The 22,527-nt window shown below is 36.3% G+C and overlaps 2 protein-coding genes and 1 long non-coding RNA gene across 12 annotated transcripts; 1 reads left to right on the top strand and 2 right to left on the bottom strand.

Annotated features, from left to right (window-relative positions):
• Positions 1-761: 761 nt before the first annotated feature.
• On the bottom strand, positions 762-17,438 carry LOC130676194 (ankyrin repeat domain-containing protein 17-like). Of its 10 annotated transcripts, XM_057482256.1 has the most exons (16): positions 16,855-17,438; positions 12,835-13,287; positions 12,601-12,748; positions 10,633-12,449; positions 10,373-10,547; positions 9,224-9,954; positions 8,759-8,899; positions 8,325-8,550; positions 8,083-8,207; positions 7,817-7,976; positions 7,514-7,728; positions 4,824-7,432; positions 4,577-4,724; positions 1,616-4,489; positions 1,147-1,344; positions 762-1,060 (listed from the first exon to the last, which is right to left on the bottom strand). In XM_057482256.1, exons 1-16 carry the CDS (start codon positions 17,047-17,049, stop codon positions 1,037-1,039), a joined length of 10,239 nt encoding a protein of 3,412 aa, XP_057338239.1. In that variant the 5' UTR covers positions 17,050-17,438; the 3' UTR covers positions 762-1,036. The 10 variants fall into 10 exon arrangements, with proteins under 10 accessions (XP_057338239.1, XP_057338238.1, XP_057338237.1 ...); XM_057482255.1 differs by having other exon boundaries at positions 4,824-7,728; positions 8,104-8,207; positions 8,340-8,550; XM_057482254.1 differs by having other exon boundaries at positions 4,824-7,728; positions 8,104-8,207.
• LOC130676196 (uncharacterized) lies at positions 14,074-16,860 on the top strand. The gene is made up of 3 exons (XR_008991390.1): positions 14,074-14,206; positions 14,327-14,460; positions 14,573-16,860. It is a non-coding gene; the product is annotated as an uncharacterized LOC130676196 (long non-coding RNA).
• Positions 17,439-17,769: 331 nt separating the features above from the next.
• LOC130676019 (phenylalanine--tRNA ligase beta subunit) lies at positions 17,770-21,683 on the bottom strand. Its single transcript, XM_057481974.1, has 9 exons — positions 21,525-21,683; positions 21,312-21,391; positions 21,185-21,240; positions 20,965-21,119; positions 20,603-20,678; positions 20,242-20,508; positions 19,484-19,663; positions 18,569-19,406; positions 17,770-18,024 (listed from the first exon to the last, which is right to left on the bottom strand). Exons 2-9 carry the CDS (start codon positions 21,367-21,369, stop codon positions 17,873-17,875), a joined length of 1,782 nt encoding a protein of 593 aa, XP_057337957.1. The 5' UTR covers positions 21,370-21,391; positions 21,525-21,683; the 3' UTR covers positions 17,770-17,872.
• Positions 21,684-22,527: the final 844 nt, after the last annotated feature.

Below are 22,527 nucleotides of genomic sequence, written 5' to 3' on the forward strand. Positions count from 1 at the left end.
TTCGTTTAACTTCCAATTGATGTCAACTGTAAGTAATTTTTTTTAAATTAGTTCAATTAATGCTTCAATTTCTTTAATTAATCGATAAAATTTTAATACGCTTCTGACAGTTGTCATTGAAAATTTTTAAAAAGTGGGGGGCACTATCTTAGAAAGGCTTTAATACTATTGATTAATTAGTTAATTAATGACAATTCACAGCATTAATTATGATTCTGAAGTTAGCAGACAATTAAAAATAAAAAAATTTTTTTTTCAACCAATTACAAAAAAAAAACAAAAATCTAAAAAAATGCACATGTAGAAAACTTAAAAAACTATAAGTGCTATTTTTTCAAATGTTTTTTTTTATAATTCAACGTTTTGAAAAAAAAATCCAAAACTCCAGTATCATCATTAATTAACTTACGGTTCAGTATTTAATAATTCTATAAAATCTTAAAAATATTAGGAAAAGGTAATAAAGGAGTAGAAATATCGATTTCTCGATAATGTTCTACCAAATAATCAAGCCAATGAATTTTAATTTTTTTGTTATTTTTTTTTTTGCATTTTTTTTTTTATTTTCACATGACCGCTCCTTGGCTCACGTTAGCCTCCACGCCGCCACATATGTCCAATTTTATTAATTGGTATCGAATAAGTATATTAGAAGATAATAATAGCAATAAATTGTAATAAGGATTTACCATCTTATCACCTAACATGACAAGTAATATATTGGATTTTCTGGGTGTCAATGAATATAAGGTAGTAATGTAATTAATTGTGGTGTCTAGAAACAACACGCTTACGCCAGTTTCATCAACTACTACTACTAGTTTTTTTTTTTTCATTTTAGATTTTTTGTTTTTTTTTTTGTGTTTTTTGTTTTTTTTTTTTGTTATGTTAATTTTTATTATTCATTATCATTAATAGTAATAATTCATTCCAAGTGTCTTGCATCTTTATGGTGGTTTGTTTTCGATTTTTTTTTTGCAGTATTGAGAAAAAAAAAGAAGCCGTGTAACGAGAATTAGGGTCTCAGCTACAGCAATTAGTGTGTCCATTTGTTCCATCCCTGTAACATAATCAAGTATAAATAATTACTGATAAATATTTATATATGTATAAGTATAGTGATAATGTTAAGAATAAAATATTTACCGGATGATGTTTATCTTGTGCTGTCGGATCAGGCATCCCCCATCCTGGCGCATCCATTTTAGTGGTATCATTTGGTGGTGGTATTTCTGATAAAACAGTCGCATTTCCATACTGCCCTGGAAATAATGTTAATCCTGGCATCATTGATAATGCTGCTGCAGTACCATTAGGGAATGCTTGTGGATTTTCCATATGCCCCTGAAATTAATATTAGTATAAATATGTATATAGAAATTTGTTTTTATTTTTAGGATCAACTATTAAACCTGACAATGAGGGACGGAGTCCATCTAAATACAAAAATAAATCGCGTTTATCAACAGAAACTAGAAAATTAATACCAAAATCATCAGCAGATAATCAAATGCTGGGTCATCGAAATGCAATAAAATGAACTACTTAATAAAATGATAAATTCATAGGGTGGTTTATTTTTAATTTTATTAAAAATAAAAAAAAATCAATTTACCTGAAAACCTGAATCCATAATCTGCTGGATATCTGGATCAAGGTTTGAAACACGATTATAGGAAGCATTTGTTCGATACATTTGTTGTCTCTCCATTCCAGGTATATTCCATGATCCAACTGATTTATCATTCAACATCCAATTAACTGGAGGCTCAGCATCACCACCAGGTCCCATACCACAATTATAATTTTTCCATGCTCTTTCAGTACCAATAGGCCTCGGTACTTTACGGTCTTCTAATTTTAATTGACTCATCTCTTGTGAAACTTGACCTGGAGATGAGGGTGACATTGTCGGCGAACCTCCATTCTCTAATCCAGTTATCAGATCAATGCCACCGACTTGAGCAGCACCAATGTTACCCAAATGATTGGGGAATCCCATTTGTGCCATCATTGGATCTTGATGCGGTGGATAATTACTGTGTGGCGGATGGCTGAATTGCCATCTTGCTTGTCCGTTTGATGATATAGTTGATGGATGAGTCGGTGGTGGTGGTCCACGTGAATTTGGTCCACCAGTTGGTTGTTGCTGCTGCTGTTGTTGTTGCTGCTGCTGCTGCTGCTGTTGCTGTTGTTGTTGTTGCTGATATTTATTCAGAGGATAATTACCAAGCATTGCTAAATTGTTTGGTTGCATACCAGTTGGTGGTGCTGCTGGTACCGGTGCAAACATATTTGGATGAATACCCGTTGGTGGATTGAACATCGTTACTTGTGGTTTATTATTGAGATGTAATGAACTTGAAAAGTCAGGAGCACGTGGATTTAATCTTGACATACTCACAGTCGTACTGACACTCGCTGATTGGCTTATTGATGGAGCATAACTTTGCATATGTGGATGAAATGGCATCATCGGATGCCCACCACTCGATTGCCCGTCATTTGGTACCATTTTCAATAAACTAGAATTAACGTTTGCATGGTCGTATCCACCAGAGTTGTTTTTAAATAAACCAACCTCGAGGTTTTGCTGTGAATTTGATGCCATCATGTGCTGCTGCTGCTGCTGTTGCTGCTGTGATTGCATCTGTTGATGTTGTTGCTGCTGCTGAGACTGCTGAGAAGCTTGTTGCTGCTGAGATGGAGTTGGCTGTTGCTGGGAAGATTGCTGTTGCTGCTGCTGTGATTGTTGCTGTTGCGATTGCTGCATCTCACGTTGAGATTGCTGATGCTGCTGCTGCTGATGATTTACATTGAGATTTCGCGAGGCAAGATCACTGGCATATACAGCTCTATTGTATTGATTAATACCAGCGTTTTGTAGTTCGATATTCTGCTGTTGATTCATAACTGGCCGTGCAACTGCTAAACTTGTTGTTTTACTTGGCAATTGATGATCATTCATACCATAATTCATTGATGCTTGATACTGTTGCTGCTGTTGCTGTAAGCTGTTGTGAATACCAGATGGTGATACACCTTGTACACTGCCTATTGTTGAGTTGCCCGATGACATAACACTGCTATTACTTGTTTTACTGGAAACTGGTGAACACATCGATGTACCTCTGTAACCAGGTGCCTTTGAAGCATCAACTTGTGGTGGTACACTGTCAATAAATTTATTGGAAGGAGCACTAGAAGTATTTGTAGATCCACCACCACCAGCAACTGTTGCAAAATTCATACCCTTCTGAGATTCGTTTTCACGACTTCCCCATACTGATTGTTGAGCAACCTTTGAAAAACTATCATTGAACAAAGAGTATTCAAGTGGTGTACTTGTTTGCTGTTGAGCTTGATGTGATCCAGATTGTTCCATAATTCCTGAAATAACTGGAGTCGTGCTGCGTATTGGTTGGGGTTGTTGCTGCTGTTGATGCGAATGGTGATGAGCTTGCTGCTGCTGCTCTCGTTGCTGTTGTTGTTGCTGCTGCTCCCGCTGCTGCTGCTGTTGATGTTGTTGTTGCTGGTGTTGTTGCTGTTGCTGCTGCTCTCGCTGTTGTTGATGTTGTTGCTGCTGCTGATGTTCTCGCTGCTGTTGCTCTCGCTGTGTCTGTTGAGATTGCTGTTGTTGAAAACTATTTGATTGCGTGACAACTGGTGGAGATGGTGTAACACGCATAGAATTAACAGAAGTAGACGACACAATATTATCCGAGCCATTTGAAACAACAGTAGATGTTATTGTGGAGGATTGCATGGTCATAGGGCCAGACGATGAGTAAGTTTTACTATTATAATGTCCTGATATACTTTGAGTAGATAGAGACGGCAGTGTACGGCAGTGCTTGGGCGATGTGCTCGTCATGGTTTGATGAGATAAGTTAAGCGATGTCGAGGGTGTTGATGACATAACATTATTCACTGAACTTTGAGATTGAGATATTGATGATAACGAGGACTTTTGTTTATTACTACTATTACTATTATTGTTGTTGTTGTTATTATTATTATTACTGCTGTTGTTAATAATCTGATTTGTATGATTTAATTGTACATTTGAAGTTGATGTGTGAGTCGAGGCAGTGATATCCGACAATTTAGCAGCAAATGTCTGCGGTGCAGTTGTTGTTATAAGTTTAGTAGCCCGTCCCGAGGTCATAATAGCACTAGTATAAGACATTGTTGTTCTGGTATTAGATGACGAGGATGATACCTGTCCAGATGCAGCAGCTGCTGCTGCTGCTGCTGCCGCGGCATGAGCACGTTTTTCGGCAGCTGCTACTAGTCGTGGTGCTGTTGCGCGTGATAGAGGCGCTGAAAATGCACCGGCTAATTTAATTGATGACGATGACCTTAAGGGCATTATCTGACCGACAGAGGATATTCCCGATGAAGTATAACCAGATTTAGTTGCATAACTAGTGGTCCCGGAGACAGTGGTTGGTGGTTTATTTACCGGTCCCGTCTTAGGCTTGGATGTCTAATAAAGACCGTAAATAAATAACGATTAGAAAAAATACGGTATTAAGAAAATTTGAATTAAAAATAAAAAGAAAAAGAAACTTACGGCACTCGTTGGTGCCGTCGATTTATCCCAAGTTGAAGAAATCACCGTAAGTTTGTTCTTTGGCAGCATCTGAAGGATATCTACGTCGGGATCTTTTATAAGAGCAGCTATTAAAGTATGAGCTTGTTTAGTAGCGTCAGTTGGACCTCTATTGAATAAAATAAAGAAAAATGTTACAGTAATTGATGAAAAAGGGGAAGATTTATATAATGACTCTAAATTTTCTACGAAAAAGTAAGCTACTTACTTGATCGTGATAATACGTTCGCCTTGACACTTGCTCTGCTTTTCAACCTCAATATGAGCACCAGTCGCAGCGCGAATAGCATTAATATTACTACCACCTCGACCAATAACACGACTAATAGCATTTGGTGGGACCGATATTTTTTTAGAACGACATGGAGAATTCATGAATCTACCAGAATCAGAATCAGATTGTCCCTTACGAACAACTTCTTTCCAACCCTCTTCTCGTTTACCAGCCTGTTTCGGACTCGTTGAATTTAATGTTTTAACACTATTGTTTATTCCATCGTTATCATACTGATTACTATTAATGCTATTATTAGATTTCTTTCCCTTTCCAGAAACATAATTTTCATTACCGGTTGCCTCAAAGTCCTCACGCTCTGCAGGATGCCTTGAAGATTCAAATACAAGTTGTCCTTTGAGCTTACGCTCGGAGGAATTATTATTATTATTACCACTAGTAGAGGAAGATGCAACTGGCTGTCGTAAGTTGCCAGACGAGGTGGCCATTGAAGTTGACGAACCTCCGGCATTACTATTACTAGTTGAAGCGCGTTTATCGGGAGCACAAGTTGAATTAGGAATTGAAGTTGAAGAACAAGTTTGAAGTTTACTACTAGGTGCTACTATGGAGGATTGGGATATATTTGATGATGAAGGAGAAGAAGCAAAAACTGAAGATTGAGGGCGATGTGGGGAGCTGTCTTTATCATTACTATTATTTGAGTTGCTATTATTAATATTACTGTTGTTATTATTATTATTCTTCTTCTTTTTCTTATCTTTCTTTCGTTCGCGTGCTTTAACATCATTACTGCTACAGCTTCCTTGGCTATTAGCATCGATACCACTGTCACCCTCTTCTTTATCAGGATCATCAGGGCTGCGATTTACTGGGGATGGTGAGGGAACGTTGTCCAGACGTTCGCAACTGTCAGCACCACCCTCATTGTCGCTTTCATCAGCTCTATCGGCATCCTCATCTTCCGATTTTTTTGACGCATCCTCTTTATCCTCATAAATTGTTTCATTCTTTTTATTTTCCTCATGCAATTTACGCTTTTCTTCTTTCTTTTCCAACTTTTTCTTTTTTTTACGCTCACGTCTACGTGCTGCTGCCGCACGCTTTGATTCTTCACGTGTTTTTTCCATATCTAGTTCTTCCAAAAGTATACTGGCATTTTTATAGGCTTTAGCTGCTTGAGTTTCTTTAGCAGCGCGTATTATTTTAACACACTCTTGACACTTTTCCAATAGTTCTTTGTCACTAACAGTACCAATATACCTTGTCATTTCTTGATCACTTGGAAATTGCGTTACATGACCAACCATCCATTTAACAACTTTAGTATGTCCCTTACGAAAGGCTGCCATTAAACAAGACACTTTACGATTGTCTTGTGAATCAATGTCAGCATGGGCATTGTGTAAAAGTTCAACAACATTAAGATGACCGCCATTTGCAGCGAGCCACAACGGACTGTTACCTTTTTTATTTTTAACCTCAACTAGGGTACCACGTGCTAATAATAATTCAACAAAACGACAGTGACCCTTGTCGGCGGCAATAGTAAGGGCAGTATCACGCGACGAGGGTACAGGAGTTGCATTAACATCCGCGCCTTTAGTTAATAAAACACGACCAACTTCAACGTAACCACCACTGGCGGCTTCCATTAATGGTGTTAATCCTGTTTTCGCTCGATGCTCAACATTTGCTTTACGATCAAGTAACAGACTTACAACTTCATGTCTGCCTTGGAAGCAAGCAAGAGTTAAAGCAGTATTACGATTTGTTTCAATCTGCGCATTAATATCACTACCCATATCCAATAGTAATTTAACTGCCTGAGTATGACCGTTCATAGCAGCAAGCATCAGTGGAGATATTCCAAGTTTTGAACCGGTTCGTGAATTTATTTCAGCACCATTCTGCAGCAAAAGTTTTATTATATTGACATAACCACCAGATGCAGCTAAACTCAGTGGTGTATAGTCAGATACATTGCGATGTTCTTTGTTGGCGTTACGAGACAGTAATAGTTCTACAACCTCAAATCTTCCACCACTGCAAGCAAGTGACAATGGTGTATCTTTAGTTCGTTCAGACTGTGCTTCAATGTCTGCATTGTGATGTAAAAGTATTTCAACAACTTTTTGATGTCCAGCAGTTGCTGCTAATATTAATGGTGTAAAACCTTTTTTATCACGATGTTCAATGTCCGCACCACGACTGAGTAGAAATTCAACAAGTTCCTCGTGACCACCAGCACATGCAAGCGTTAGTGCCGTGTCATGATTGCTGTCTGTTTCTGAATCAACATCCATACAAGCAAACTGCTGATTCTGATTTGCCGGTGGATAAGTACCTGGAGCTGGATCTGCGGTGACCTGCGCACCTGTAGGTACTACAACACTGCCTGCATACGCTCCAACTGGTACACTTATCGCTGGATCTAATTGATAACTTTGTTGAACTTGTTGCTGCACTTGCTGCTGCTGCTGCTGTTGTTGTTGCTGCTGCTGTTGAACATGACCAGTTACTACCGGACCAGCAGTGGTTTGTTGTTGCGGTGGCTGCTGCTGCTGTTGTTGCTGCTGCTGCTGTTGACATGGAGAAGGCTGCTGTGATAAAAGAGCATGCCTAGCTTTTTTCTCTTTAGCACAGGCATTTGCGGTATATACTTGTTTTTTATCGGGTTCCGTAAGACTTGTCACGGTACTCGTTGCCAGTCCTTGAGTCTGCGTTGCTACTTGAACCTGATTACTGCTTGCACTGCTACTACTAATGCTGCTACTTGAGCTACTGCTACTAGTTCCAGCACTAACTTTAGCTCCATTTTTGTCCTTGTTCCGTGTAGCTGCATTTAGATTCCAACCCAGCACTAGATTATCTATAACTAAAATTTTATTATCATCAATGTTACATCTTACTTTATTAAAAACCTTTTGTTTAAGAAAAAAAAAATAGTTAATTATTAATCATACTTGTTGGATCGAGTCCAGGATCCTCATAAGGTGGTTCAGAGCCACGTATTTGCGCAGCTGCCATACGCAAACCGCGTTTAAAACCTTTCTTATAAACATCATCTAGAGTTTTTTCTCGAGTTAATCTCTCACTGGATCGTCTTCCAGAGCCGCTGGCATCCTAAATTTATTATTTACAAATTAACAATTTAAAAAATAATAAATTACTTTAATATAATTTATTGAATATTATATCCAAGTATATTTTATATATATGTAAAAGTCACCTGCTCAACTTGACGCAATACCTGATGTTGTTCCATGGATACAAGGTCTTTTGAGAGCTGCTCTTGGTCTTTGTCACAAATACCAAATTTCTTAAGCTCTAATTCATCTTGATCGTCTGGACCAACTGTGGAAGCACAGAGTTAAGCAAAATCGAACAAAAATTATAGAAAATAATAATAATAATCATTTAAAACATTATGAACAATAATAATAATATATAAAAATATCGCGATGATCTTACGAGCCATATAGTTACCGTTAGGCACATCGTCGAAGGTAATTGATTCGATTATTTCGGCAACCTCGTCCATTGGTATCTGCATTTCGTCATCTAATTTCAGGACAGTGCTGTCAGCAGTCAATGCTTTAGCTTTAGGTGCGGCAGCAAAGAAAGGGCAGGCAGTGTCTCTATGCAATCTTGCCAATTCAGAGTCCAAAGGCTCCGGAATATTTTGCTGAGTTGTTTGCTACATTTAAAGTCAAACGCATATACATCAAGACATCATTTCGTATTATTATATTTTTTTTTTTTAGATATTTATAATTTTTAAATTCCAAATGATGTGGAAGCAGTTGTTATTAAATGTAAGTTAAAAAAAAAAATCATTTATTCTCTGATGATTCATTAGTTTTTTTTTTTTTTAATTGTTAAATTTTCTATCTACTTGATTGTACCTGATCGTGAAGATGCTCAAGATGGGTCTGAGTGGGGTGAAGGTGAGCCAATAGTTGACTGGGCATTACAATAGCACCACTGTCACTTAGAACACCAGCTTGAAATTGATGTACATCATGATGATGCTGCTGCTGCTGTACCTGTATTCAGAGATTAGCAATAGTGTCACACAATATTACATCCACAATGGATTGTCTCATTATCAAAGTCAGTCCATTAGTCCAGCAATCCGAGTGGGTAACCAATTATTCATTGTCATCAGATATTAATAATTTTTATTCCAAAATTTCCTCATTTATTTGTCTAATTTTTTAATAAATAAATTTTTATTATTTCAACATTAACTCATGATAAAAAAAAATTTATATTTTTTATCTGATAGTACAACAAAAACTTGTTTATGGTAACCGACTCGAAAATAATTTCTAGGTTTAACTGTGCATGATGATAATCAATCGACGAACCTGTACTTGGTCCAACTGCATCTGAAGTTGTTGATTCAATTGCTGAAGTTGTTGAAGGTCATGAACTTGTTGCAGCTGATATACATGCTGTCGTTGTTTTTCTTGATATTGCTGTTGGAGTCCCACCAATGTTACTTGTTGTTGTTGTTGCTGCTGCTGCTGTTGTTGTTGTTGTTGCTGTTGTTGCTGCTGCTGTTGTTGTTGCTGCTGCTGTTGTTGCTGCTGCTGTTGTTGTTGTTGCTGCTGCTGTGTTTGTTGTTGAATGAACTTGCCAGCAGCAAGATTGGGCTTACGAAGATTTTTACCCTCTTTCTTAGAGACAGGTTTAGCCTTGGGTCGATCACTGATGGCAGTATTTTGACTGACGTCACTGCTAGCCGTTATTGGATGAGGAAGAGTCAAAGTGCCAGTGATCTGCGGTGATTGTATTCCAATTCCAGTTGACACTGCTGCTGCTGGTGATGTCCCAGTAATTCCCGGTACACTGACAGCAGCCCTTGGCAATGACAGCGGTGGCGTTGTCGTGAAGTTGGCCATCGTCATCGTTGTAGGAAATGTTGCATCCCCTGCAGGAGGAGCCAGAGGCATGGATTGGGCTAGTCTCAGACGTTCCTCCAACGATAAGCGCTTGGCGAGATATAACCCGCGACAATACGCTAGTGCCTGATTGGTATCTTGATATGACAACAGGCCTCCCGATAAATCGGATGTCGTGCCACCGCAAACCAACCCTAACGAAACACCAATACCATTCGAACGATTGTGCCATTTTCGGTCTTACGACGAAATTTACCTTGATAATACTCACGCGATCAGCAACTTGTTAATATTTATTTATTTTTTTTTTTTTTTTCCCAATAAGTTAATTAATTTTTTTGTTTTTAGTATGTAACCGAAAACAAGTAATCGAGTGCAATAAAAAAAAAATAAATAAATAAATAACTAATACAATATAACGTTGTACATGTTCAATAATAAATCTAAACGAATCAACCCGGCCCGTTTCGTTAGTAATTTTAATAATTTTGATTAATGTACTGACACCGGCGTTAATCAATCGAGGGAGGAATTTTAAAAATAAATAATACGTCGAAACGCGAGTGAATTAAATGATAACTTATATTTAGTTAAAAGTATTTATTTACTTACCATGAAGTGCAGTAGCTGATTGAGTTGGTAAATCAATATTCGACATTCCTGGCAGTAGTGAATCAGTTGAATCTGCACCATCACCGGATTTTAGTTGTCTTTTTTGTTCATCTAAATTAGGAGTACCTAAAAACAAATGGCCTGCGCCTTTGATCTGAAGTTCGCGTTCTACCCTCTGCAAACATTACAACCATTCAAAAATTTACCTTTAATTATTATGATTATTATTTTTATTATAATTTATTGATATCAATATGTACCTGTAATTCTTCGAGAATTTGTTGTTTATGAAGAATTTTTTCGTGTTGCGAGTTTTTACGACTCTCAGCAGACGTGGACGCAGTAACAGGTAATGGCGTTGAACTTAATGCAATATTAGGTTCTGATAAACTGGTAAAAACACCACTGCCTTTATCTAATATATTTGTGTCATCCATCGATGCAGCGATAGCTTCACCTGCAGGCTGAGTTCGTACTTGCTGCGCTTCAGCGGAGGTTAAACTTGCGTCCGGCATCACCGTCACCGAACGATTCTTTCGAAGCAATGATTTTTGGCTATTATGCTTCGGTTGTAAATTTTGGTTTTGGTTTTGTTCTGGACTCTGTTGTTGCTGTTGATGCTGGGGTTGTTGAAGTGATGGTGCTTGTTGATGAGACATCGGTACTTGCTGTTGATGACTAAGGTTTTGTGGTTGTAGCTGGGGAATTATTGGTTGTTGTTGCAATTGTTGCTGCTGCTGCTGCTGCTGCTGTGGTTGTTGTTGTTGAGGCAAAGGTTGGGGTTGGATTACTTGAGAAGGCTGTGGTTGCTGTTGTTGCTGTAACTGTTGCTGTTGTGGCTGCTGCTGCTGCATTTGTTGTTGCAGCATAGGGGCAGGGGTAGCAGCATTATGCTGAGCATTCATCATAATGCTGTGAGGATAGTCAAGTAATAGTTGAACAACACTGGTGTGTCCACCCTTGGCCGCCTCAATCAGCATAGTTGAGTTGTCCTTGAGTTTATGGAATGGATCGGCAGACTGGGCAAGCAATAGCTCGACAACCGCAAGGTGTCCGCCAGCGCAGGCAAGTGACAACGGCGTGTGATCGTTGTTGGTCGTATTACGATTGAGACTGGCCAATTTAGATATTAAAAATTGCACGGTGCACAGATGCCCAGCCCGACAGGCTTTCATCAGAGGTGTTCGTCCGCCTTCAGATTCGTGCTCTAAATCCGCACCAAATTGAAGTAAAAGATCTGCAACATCCGTGTGACCATTCTCACACGCGTAGGTAAGCGCTGTGTCACCGGTTTGAGTCTGAGCATGAACATCTGCACCAGACTCAAGGAGATAACGTACAAGATCCAGATGACCTTCTTGAGCAGCTTCCATGAGAGGCGTTGATGCTCCCAACTCAATGTCAGCTCCTGCTTTGATTAAAAAATCAGCAACTTCAAGGAAACCACCACAGCATGCCAACGTGAGTGCCGTTTCCTGGGTCTCTTCAGTCTGAGCATTAATATTCGCACCCTGACTTAAGAGTAATGCCACCATTTCTTCATGACCTTCACGTGCAGCTTCCATCAATGGTGTATAACCTTCGTCATTAACTTCCTCGATGTTTGCTCCTCGTTCGATTAAAAGCATCGCTAAATCAACATGACCACCACACGCAGCCAGTGTTAACGGCGATTCAAAACTATCAGTCGGCATATTAACTTGGGCACCGGAGTCCAACAACAGTCGGGCTACTTCTACATGACCGTCCATCGATGCCTCCATCAGCGCAGTATGCATTTCATCGGTCTTGTGCTCTTGATCAGCACCTGCTTCCAACAAAAATCTTACCATATCCAGGTGACCTTTGTAACACGCGAGTGTTAATGCCGATTCTTTAAATTCATTCGAATGAGTATTAATGCCGGCACCGTGTTCCAATAAGATTTTAGCTACTGGCACATGGCCAGCACTTGCTGCTTCCATCAACGGTGTATGCCCATTTTCATTATGATCTTCAACATTCGCGCCAGCTTCAAGTAATGCCTTCACTACATTCTCATGGCCACCAGCACATCCGTACATCAATGGTGTATTACCTATTAATCATTCAGAAACAATGTTCTCATTTACGGCTTTACTTTAAGAGTCTATGTATGTAAATACTTGATAATATAAACAAATAAACAAAGAAACGCAAAGAAACAAGTCAGGTCTTATAAGAAATACTATTTAAAGTGTCATACGTACCGGAAGTGGATTGCGCATTGACGTCTGCCCCATGAGCGATGAGCAAACTGACAATGTCAACGTGACCAGCACTCGCAGCTTCCATCAGCGGAGTGCAGTCTCCTTTGATACCTCTATCTTCAACGTTGGCGTTCATTGCTAACAGTACCTGTGTTGAAAAATAATAATAGTAACAACTTGAACAATTGAAATATATTTTCACTATAAATAATTAAATAAATAACTCGAACAAACCTGCGCTAGTTCATAATATCCAGCAGAACAAGCAAGAGAAAGCAGACTTTCGCCTTCCTCAGTAGTTTCGTGGACACTGCGTCCTTCAGTTAATAATTTTCTAACAGTTCCAACGTCACCGTCAGTACAGGCTTCTACAAGAGAACGTTTTTCGTTCTGTCCACGTGGATTATCACTACGCATTCTAGTTAATGCTGCAGCAGCTTCGTCTAGCGCACAAGACACGCTAGACGTTAATCTTCTTAATACCTCGTGGTCAGCTAAATGTTTTCCATCACTTGATGACAATTTACCAATTCCTGCAGCTTCCAGCAGTGCCTCCAGTCTCGCTTGTGTCTCTGGATCAACAGACCGTTCTGGATCTTCGGGTGTTAATAAAAACTTTGATGGCTCCAGGTGATGATGACTCTCCTCTAATGTAGATTGATCAAGCGAAGCACGAAATATATCCGGCTGAAAATTTTTCAAGTATGATTCTGGTGTCATTTTTTTAATTATTTATTTGACATTTTTTTAAAAAATTAAAAAGAAAACAAAATTCGTTTGACGCTCAATGTGCGGTGATGAAAAATTAACGGTCTTTCTTTCAATTAACAACTTCAAAATGTATATATATATAGATAATTATTGTAATTATATAATTTATGTATTTAATCTTAACGTTAGATCAACATTGTGCTTTTAACGTGCGTCCGACATTTCCTTATGCGTATTAAAAAAAATTATGACGTCGATTTCCTCTGGTATGCAGAACGAGTTAAAATGATAAATTGAGGTTATGACCGCCCGAGTATATATGTATCTATATATATGAGAGCCATAGACTGTGCTACAGGATAGAGGACATTAATTTTAGGTGAGTTTCCATGAAATAACTCAAGTTATCGTAAAAAAAAAACGTAAATTAGTCACACCTTAACAAACTCGTTACGAATAAATAAAATAAAATAAAATTAAGCAACAAAATAATACACTGAACATGAGGTTAATTTTATTGCCGTGAGAATAGAAGAGCACAAAACGTTGAGTGACGTTATAAGCTACAATGTGAACTTACTCACTCATTCGCTCGCTCGCTCACTTACTCCACAAACCCATAGGTTGTAAGAAAAATAAAAATGTACATACATAAATATATATATACCTATTGTACATAAAAAATGTAACAAACTATACACTACTACTGTGTACTATTAAGCACACACTCGTGATAATATGAAGAATGTAACTTTTCCACTCTAATGAAGAGCATATAATTAAAATAAAACGTCACGACATGATCAGTACCAGCAGCAAGGATGAACAACAACGGGGAATAGAGAGAAGACACTTGGGTGAAAGTATAATATAAGCTGATGCACGTCAGTATTAGGTATATATATATATATACACCATATATATATCGAATTGTTTGAGAGCCTCTACCTCGGCTGGGTGATTCGGACTACTCAGAGCAACTCAACTCTACAGAAAACTATTCGTTCTGTTGCAGGCTTTGGTCTAACCGACTATACTACAGTAGGAAATACGAAACGGAAAACTCAACAATGCACGGCCATTCCTATCAAAAGTTTTTCCAGAAAGCTGGATTTAATATGAAAAAAGAAAACTACTGACACTCGAACGGTAATTTTTACTCACACGTCATTTTTCACGTCAATCATACTCACGAGCTACAGTACACTTACGTCCAACAAGTAATTTATTACATAGTTTTAATATTATGTATTATTTTCAGCACGTAACTATTTTTCTTTAAAGCACAAGCAGTTTAGTTTATAATTCTCTCCCTTTAGCTACGGCCCTGCTGATTCACTCGCGAGTCGCGACACACTATCGAAATGTTTCACTCTGTGCTATCGAGGCGTAACAAAGGATCGACCAGGGGTGGAGAAGAGAAAGGGCACACACTATTCCTTGGACATCTGAGTTTAAGAGCTCCAGCGAAGTTAAATCCAATACTGTGTAGCACAAGATGCTTGGGAAAATAAAATAATTCTCCTTAAGGATTTCAAATATGTAATATGGTGGCGCTTTCAATGTATGCAGTGTGTCTGTGTGTGTGTTTTTTTTTATTGTTGTGTGTAAGAATGCCCATGTGTGTGTAAATGCACGAGCAATTGTAAGAAAAAGTAAAGGAGGGGCAATGAGAACATCTCGGAATCTTAAATTGGTGTAAATGACGCAGCCATGGATGATTTAAAGCTCGGTGCGTCGAGCCTAATTACTTGGGATGGGTTAGATTGCATTAAATAATGATAGCAGTGGAGACAAGAGAAGATTCAAAAAATGAAACGGAATGGAGTAGAAAATAAATATTACAATAATTATGTAAATTATGTGAATTAAATTATTTTAGGACACGCATCTCCGTTTATTGCGAATAAAAATGGCGGATAACTTATTTAACTTTTATTATTATCATCGTAATTATAGTAATAATAATAAGATTAATAATGATAATAATAGCAGTAGTAGTAGTAGTAATAGAATGTGTAGTATTAAGTGTATTTAACTTGCGTTTTACGAACCCGCGTGCGTGTATTTGACTGACGTCTCGCGATGCATACCTTTAAACGCATGTATATTTCCGGTTATGTAATCAAAAGCGCAGAAATTTTAGCCCCAGTCGATTTATTAGTAAGGTTATTTTTTTAGTTCGTGGTTATAAAAGGTCGCAGTAGTGGTAGTTGAGAAAAGTTGGTTAGGTATTAAAGCTAAGAAGTGTATAAGTAAAGAAAAAGAGAGAATAGTTGTTCGCAGTCGCGTATCGTGGATTCGTGGCGCAAGTAATGTAAGGCCTCGTGCATTATAGTGGGAGAGCTAGGTCGTAGGCCTCGGATCAAAGGCACCAGCAACCTGACGCGACTGCGGGATACGACCACCACGATCAACACCATTAAATTCAATTATTATTATTAATAATAAAATTGTTGCTGTTGCCATTTATCTGGACATTTTAAATCTAAATCTCACTGGCATGCCAAAGTTTTTTCGTAAATTTATTTAAAAGTAAAGACACAGATTATGATAAAGATAAAAAAAAGTGTACACATGAAACGATCGGTCCCCATTGATATAAATTTCATTATCCGATCATGTCACAGTCACACAGAACAAACTTACATTGCGAATAAAGACAGGATTTATCTCTTTCTCACTCGACACGAGACGACGTACTGCCTCTCACTATCGCGTTGTCTTTATCTCTTGCCTGCAATTCTCTTACTCATTATTATTAATTCTACTATTACTGTTATTATTATTGCTGCTGTTGTTGTTGTTGTTATATCCACACATATACATTCGAATTTCCACACGTCATAACTCAAGTATTTGTAATGTAAAACACTGAGATTTTAAATTACATTCGCCTTCAAAAATTTAATTTCACCAGCTTGATAAATTTTTTTTTCACCGGTCATTGACAACTAGTACGTCCCCACACCGGATTTATCATTATTATTTTTCTTTAGACATTCTTTCCCAATGAAACCAACGGTGCGATGATTTTTTGGGTGATTCAGCGGTTGCGTTAATTTTGTAATAAAAATAGGGGAAAAACAATACGAGGAATTGTCCAATGGAAAATGAATAAATGATTAATGCATGCATGCATGCATACGTACTTACATATGTATACGTACATACATATATGTATATACAATATAATATACATATACGTATTTATAGTATGTATGTATGTATTTACAATGTACAGAGATAGATAGATAGATATACATGCATATGTATGTGTGTAGGTATATAAATATATATAGGCTGAATTTAAACGATGGAATGAATGAGGGCCTGATGATGGCAGTGAGTTGAGGAAGGCATACTGCGATGCTAACGAAAGGCCGCCCCTCGTGCGCAATGGAAATGGATGGAGGAAGAGAAGGAACGAACGAAGAAAAAAAAAAAAAGTACAAAGTAGGATGTGTGTAAGTGTGTATAAAAAGAAAATGGAGGATTGATGGTGGATGTAAAGATGATGATGATTTAAAATATAAAAGTTACCTCTGAAATACTGTCCTCTTCACTCTCAGATGAGTCTGTCATAAAGCGTGGTTGTGGTTCCGAAAAGGTCTCGGTCTCAGACTTTGTGGGGCTAGAGTTCGAGGACTGGGGAGTAGACGACGTAATGTCGTGTACAACACTCGTTCTATCGTTATTCTGGCTATCCGAGGATGTTCCTTGTGCTACATTCTGCATTTTTACCTACTAAATTAATCATATGACACCAATATTATTGTTCTCGTGTTAAGATACACACATTGAACACTTTTATTATTTATATATATATTGTTAATATCCAATTATAAAGTTTTTTTATTATTATACTATTCACAATTGCCGTCATTCACGTAAGCTAACACCCGCCATGTCTACTATGGCCGACTATGGCCGACCAGAGCCAGTTCCTAGTCTTTTCCCCAACCCGACCAACCTACCCGGATACCCTCCGCAGTTGCTGCTGCTGCTGCTGCTATTCGGAGGATGCAAACGTTAGGGGCCGCTTACAGCCTTCTCGCAATGGCTTTCTTGCTCACTCTGACTCACAACTTGCCCTTTTTTCGTCTCTCACTTTGATACTTTCTCTATCTCCTTCTTGCGCGCTATCAATCGCGGCCCAATCGCGAAAAGACCACAGCCATACTCTGCGTACATTTCATTTCACAAAAAACACGACGCAGTCGCTATCTACTGGCGCTTAAATCAAATTCTCGCTCTTGTAATTTATACAAATTACTTTCTTTAATCACTAATTTTATACATACATACATAAGTACATACATTCTTACTTATATTATAACTATTAAATTTGTCCATTCATTCTTAATTAGTAGTCCTTTTACTTTTATGCTAATCAACATGACAGTTCATTGCCATTTTATATTAATTATTTACAGAGTTTGTATTAATAATAAATGGGTATTACATTTAATGTGAATAATTACTTTATTTTTAATTAATATTATATTATTTGTGAAAAATAGTACAAACTTTTTGTTTAGTCAAAATAATATTATTTTATTTATAAGAATGGTTCGATATTTATTTCCAGCGATGAGCAAGGAAGATGAAGATCAAATTTATGTAACACGTCTGGGTGAAGTACACCCATTTTGCCAATTGGTTTTCCATGTACTATTATATTTGCGCAGCGTTGAGGAAAGTACGTGGGATCTAAAAATAAAAAAAATTAAAATTACTACAATAATTACCAATGAATTTGTTGATTAAAAAACAGAAAAACCATCGGACGTCTGTCTGCTATTTTCACTACAATAAATAATAATTAAAAATGATACTGAAATTAGCAGACGTCTAACAATTTTTTGATTTCTTTTAAACAGTAAATTATAAAAAAAAGAAAATATTTGAAAAAATTGCACCTGTAGTTTTTTAAATTTTCTACATGTGCATTTTTTTATTTTTTTGTAATTTATTTGTTGAAAAAAAAAAATCCGAAAATTGCTAATTGTCTGATAACTTCAAGATCATTAATTAAATTGATCCTGAAGTTAGCAGACAATTAACAATTTTTGAATTTTTTTTTTTTCAACAAATAAATTGCAAAAAAATAAAATAAAAATATTCGCATGTAGAAAATTAAAAAAGCTACAAGTGGGATTTTTAAAATATTTTTTTCTTTTTTAATTTATCATTTTCCTAAAATTCAAAAATGATTAGACGTCGGCTAACGTCAGGATCATTAATGAAATTATACCTTCAACTGCTTCAAGATAGTATCCAACGTTAGTTTTATCGACACTCCAAGGTACTTCGAGCAGCAGCATAACTCTATCAAGAAGTCCGTGTATTATTTCAAAACCAGCGGATTTATTGCAATTGACAGCACAAATCCTCCGCTGGTTTCTGGCTCCACATTCAGCTTTGGGATCCCGGAGCACAACATCAGATACTTCAAATAACTTCAATGGCAATGGCATTTTCTTATTAGCGGCAATCGTTTTTAATAAACCCGGGAGTAAAGTTGTCCTCGCAACCTGAAACTCCAGTGTCTTAGGGTTCGAAATAGTAACCGCTGGAATGTGATCAAAATTCCAGCCCAATTTATCAGCAACGTCTTCACGTGAGCACAAAGCAAACGTTAGAGCTTCCGTGAATCCACACTGCGCTAATTCAAATCGTACATGATCGGTCAATTTATTTATAGGAAACTCCTGCCCAATCGTCGGAGTTTTAGGAACTGTCTTGATGATGTTATTGTATCCCCAAGCGATAGCAATGTCCTCATAAATATCGCAAGCATGAATAACATCATGCCGTGTCGGTGGTACCTCCACAGCTATTTTATTATCATTCTTAACTTCACTCTTCAAGCACATTTTCGACAATAATTTAGCTACTTCCTTGGGTGTTTGCTTTACTCCTATATAATTCAAAGCATCGTCGCAATTTATTTCATTAATACGATACTTGAGTTCCGGTGAACGAAATACTTGTTTAGTTTCTTCATATATTATTTCTACTGGCTCAACAGTATATTTATCTTTACAATATTCGCTGAAGGCACATACTAACGTATCTACCGTAATTTGTGCCTACGCAATTAATATAATTAATTAATTAATTAATAAATAAATAAATATTTAAAATACTTATTAAACAATGGCAGTACCTTAGTTAAATCAGTGTTGGTACATTCGATCAAAATATTCTTTGTATTCAAAGTAATCTTTGATTGATCACCGTTAATAACTGGTGGCAATGATAATACGACACCATTGCTGTCATAAACAATTGGATAGAGTGGACTATCCTTAATAATTGGTAAATACTGCTTCAATTGTGGATGATGCTGTCATAAAAAATAAAATAAATTAGATTAATTAAGCAGATAAATAAAATAATTGGTATATTACACACCTAGGAAGGTAAGTAGGGCATTCCAACCCGCATGTATAATTGCCTACGCGAGTCGAAGGTGAGTCATACCTCCCTCCGGGGTGTGTATACAATTTTTCACCAGATTTGCACCAGAAAGTTTAAATTTTGGCCTCTGTTTATTGAAAGAATGACACATGCACTAATTTTTATCATAATACTGAAGTTAGCCGACGTCTAATAATTTTTGGATTTTCTTTTAGATGGTAAATTATAAAAAAAAAAAATTTGAAAAAATTGCACCTGTAGTTTTTAAAATTTTCTACATATGCATATTTTTAGTTTTCATTTTTTTTAATTGTTTTGTTGAAAAAAAATCCGAAAATTTTGAATTGTCTGCTAACTTTAGGATCATATTTTTATCATGTTTTCTCATAAGAGAAAAGAATGAATTTTTTTCCTCTAAACAGGGCAAGAATTTAAACTTTCGGTGCGGGTATGGTGAAAAATTAATTATTAAAATGAAGTTAAAAATAAAAAAAAAGAACTTACGGCATATAAATCCATAATTTCTACACCCGTGTACTCTTTATCTTGATTAAGAGGCTTGAAACGAATATCCTGCGGTGGTTTAGCATTAAAAACAAAGGGGCCTTTGATAGTATCTAGATCGTGGGTTCCAATCGATACCAACGACCGCTTTCTACCTATATTTTGATGTAGTTTATCTTGAAGGTCTATAAAGCTGTCGTATGACTCCTTAGTTAATGTTACTCCTCGTAATATTGCGCCAACCACAAAAGGTCGTATGTACTTACACTGTTACAAATAGTAATGAATTATTTTATTACTTTAATAAACAATAACTTTTTACTATACTTTAAGATTATGAATTATTTATTTTCTGGCCTACCGTGTTTGTTACAGTTATTGTTTCAAGTTTCTTTGGAGATGCTGGGTAAATAAGCTTGTAACGTGGCTGCGGGCTTCTATTAAATAATAATAAACAATTAAATAGATTTATTTGATATATTAATTTAAGAACTTAAGATGATCCTGAAGTTCGCAGACAATTTAAAATTTTCAGATTTTTTTTTTCAACAAATCAATTACAAAAAAATGAAAACTAAAAATATTCACATGTAGAAAATTTAAAAAACTACAGGTGCAATTTTTTTCTTTTTAAATTTACCGGCAAAAAGAAAATCCAAAAATTATTAGACGTCGGCTAACTTCAGTATCATGAACTTAAGATAATATTTCATGATTATTTACTTTTCTAGAAAAACTAATAGACCAGCGGTTAAACCTTCTAGACACAATAGATCGTATCTATTTGCTGGTACATCTATTTTATAAATTATTTCTTCAGATGCATTTTTAGTGTATTCTGTTCCTTGTTCTTTGGCGATCATTTGTTGCTCGGTAGTCTTTAAATTAAATATTCAAATATTTTATTTAGTAATTATACAGATTATGATTAATGGTAACTTACAACTTCATCGAGCTCCAATCCAAAAGCAAAGCACAAATTTTGGAACTCATCATCGGCTAAAAAAAATAGTTTAATAATTAAAATAAATAAATAGTATAACAATAATAATAATATATAAATTATGTACAATATGTTTGTCCAAGTGCTTTGAAGAGTGAATCACGTTTTACACTTATCGTGGGCATGGTTTATCAGCTCCGGATTGTCCTGCAATGACGCAATAAATTAATTAGATTGAATATATACAATTAATTTAATAATTGTGGTACTCAATACTCTATTAATAATTCACTTATCTATTTTAATTGAGAGTTGAAATAAAGATAATTGTCATACGTACCGGGATGACAGTTTATGATGTTATAAATCAACTTTGTTGATTACAAATTACGAAATATGTTATTTTTATCTACGTCCACACATGTGATTTAGGGTTAAACATTCATTAATCTAATTACCGCATCCAGATCCTAGTACTTGGAGTACATTCTCAAATGTGCTGCGTGTTCAGCGCGGAGCGGTGACACTAATGGCGCGAAATTTAAAAAACTTCCCTTAACACTTCCCAACCCAAATACTACACACACAACTTTAAGATGTCTTTTAAAAGGATAAGACAAATTTTTTTTTTCTCAAAATCACCTCTTTTGGTACAAAGAGACATGCGGATGTTGGTTCCGGAAATAGCGAAAATTTTTGTGTTGTTTTTCCTGTCTTCTGTCAATTAAAAAGTCGTTTAGATGACTATATGTAATTTACTTTTTGTCCTCACTTGTGTCAAGTCTTTTAAGCAGACATATTTTCGGTGACATAAATTTCTGATCGTTTTGTCAAAATTTTAGTGCCTTATCGATATGTCAAAAAACAGCCTTAAAACTAACATCTATAAGACAGAAGTTTTGAGGCTGTTTTTTGACGTATTGATAAGGCACCAAAATTTTGATAAAATGATCAAAAATTTATGACACTGAAAAAATATCTGTTTAAAAAACTTGACACAAATGATGCGAAAAAGTAAATTATAAATAGTGGTCACACAAGTCATCTAAACGATTTCTTATGACTTTGGGCACCAACATCTGTATGTCTTATTGATATATAAAAATTTGGCTTTGAGACAAAACAAAAATTTATCTTGTCTTTTTAAAAGACTTTACGTTTCCCCTAATTGCAGTTTGCTTAGCAGAAGTTTCCTTGAATTTTTCTTCAAATATTCGTCAACTTTAGTTCGTTCCGTTGTTGACGACAATTTACTACCTGAATGAGAATGCAAATTCACTCCACAAGTTGTACAATAATTTAAATTGTCAAATTACTGTCAAGTTCAAGCTAAAGTGGTTATT

The sequence above is a fragment of the Microplitis mediator genome, chromosome 10 (genome assembly GCF_029852145.1).
Source record: "Microplitis mediator isolate UGA2020A chromosome 10, iyMicMedi2.1, whole genome shotgun sequence".
NCBI classification, from domain to species: Eukaryota; Metazoa; Arthropoda; class Insecta; order Hymenoptera; family Braconidae; genus Microplitis; species Microplitis mediator.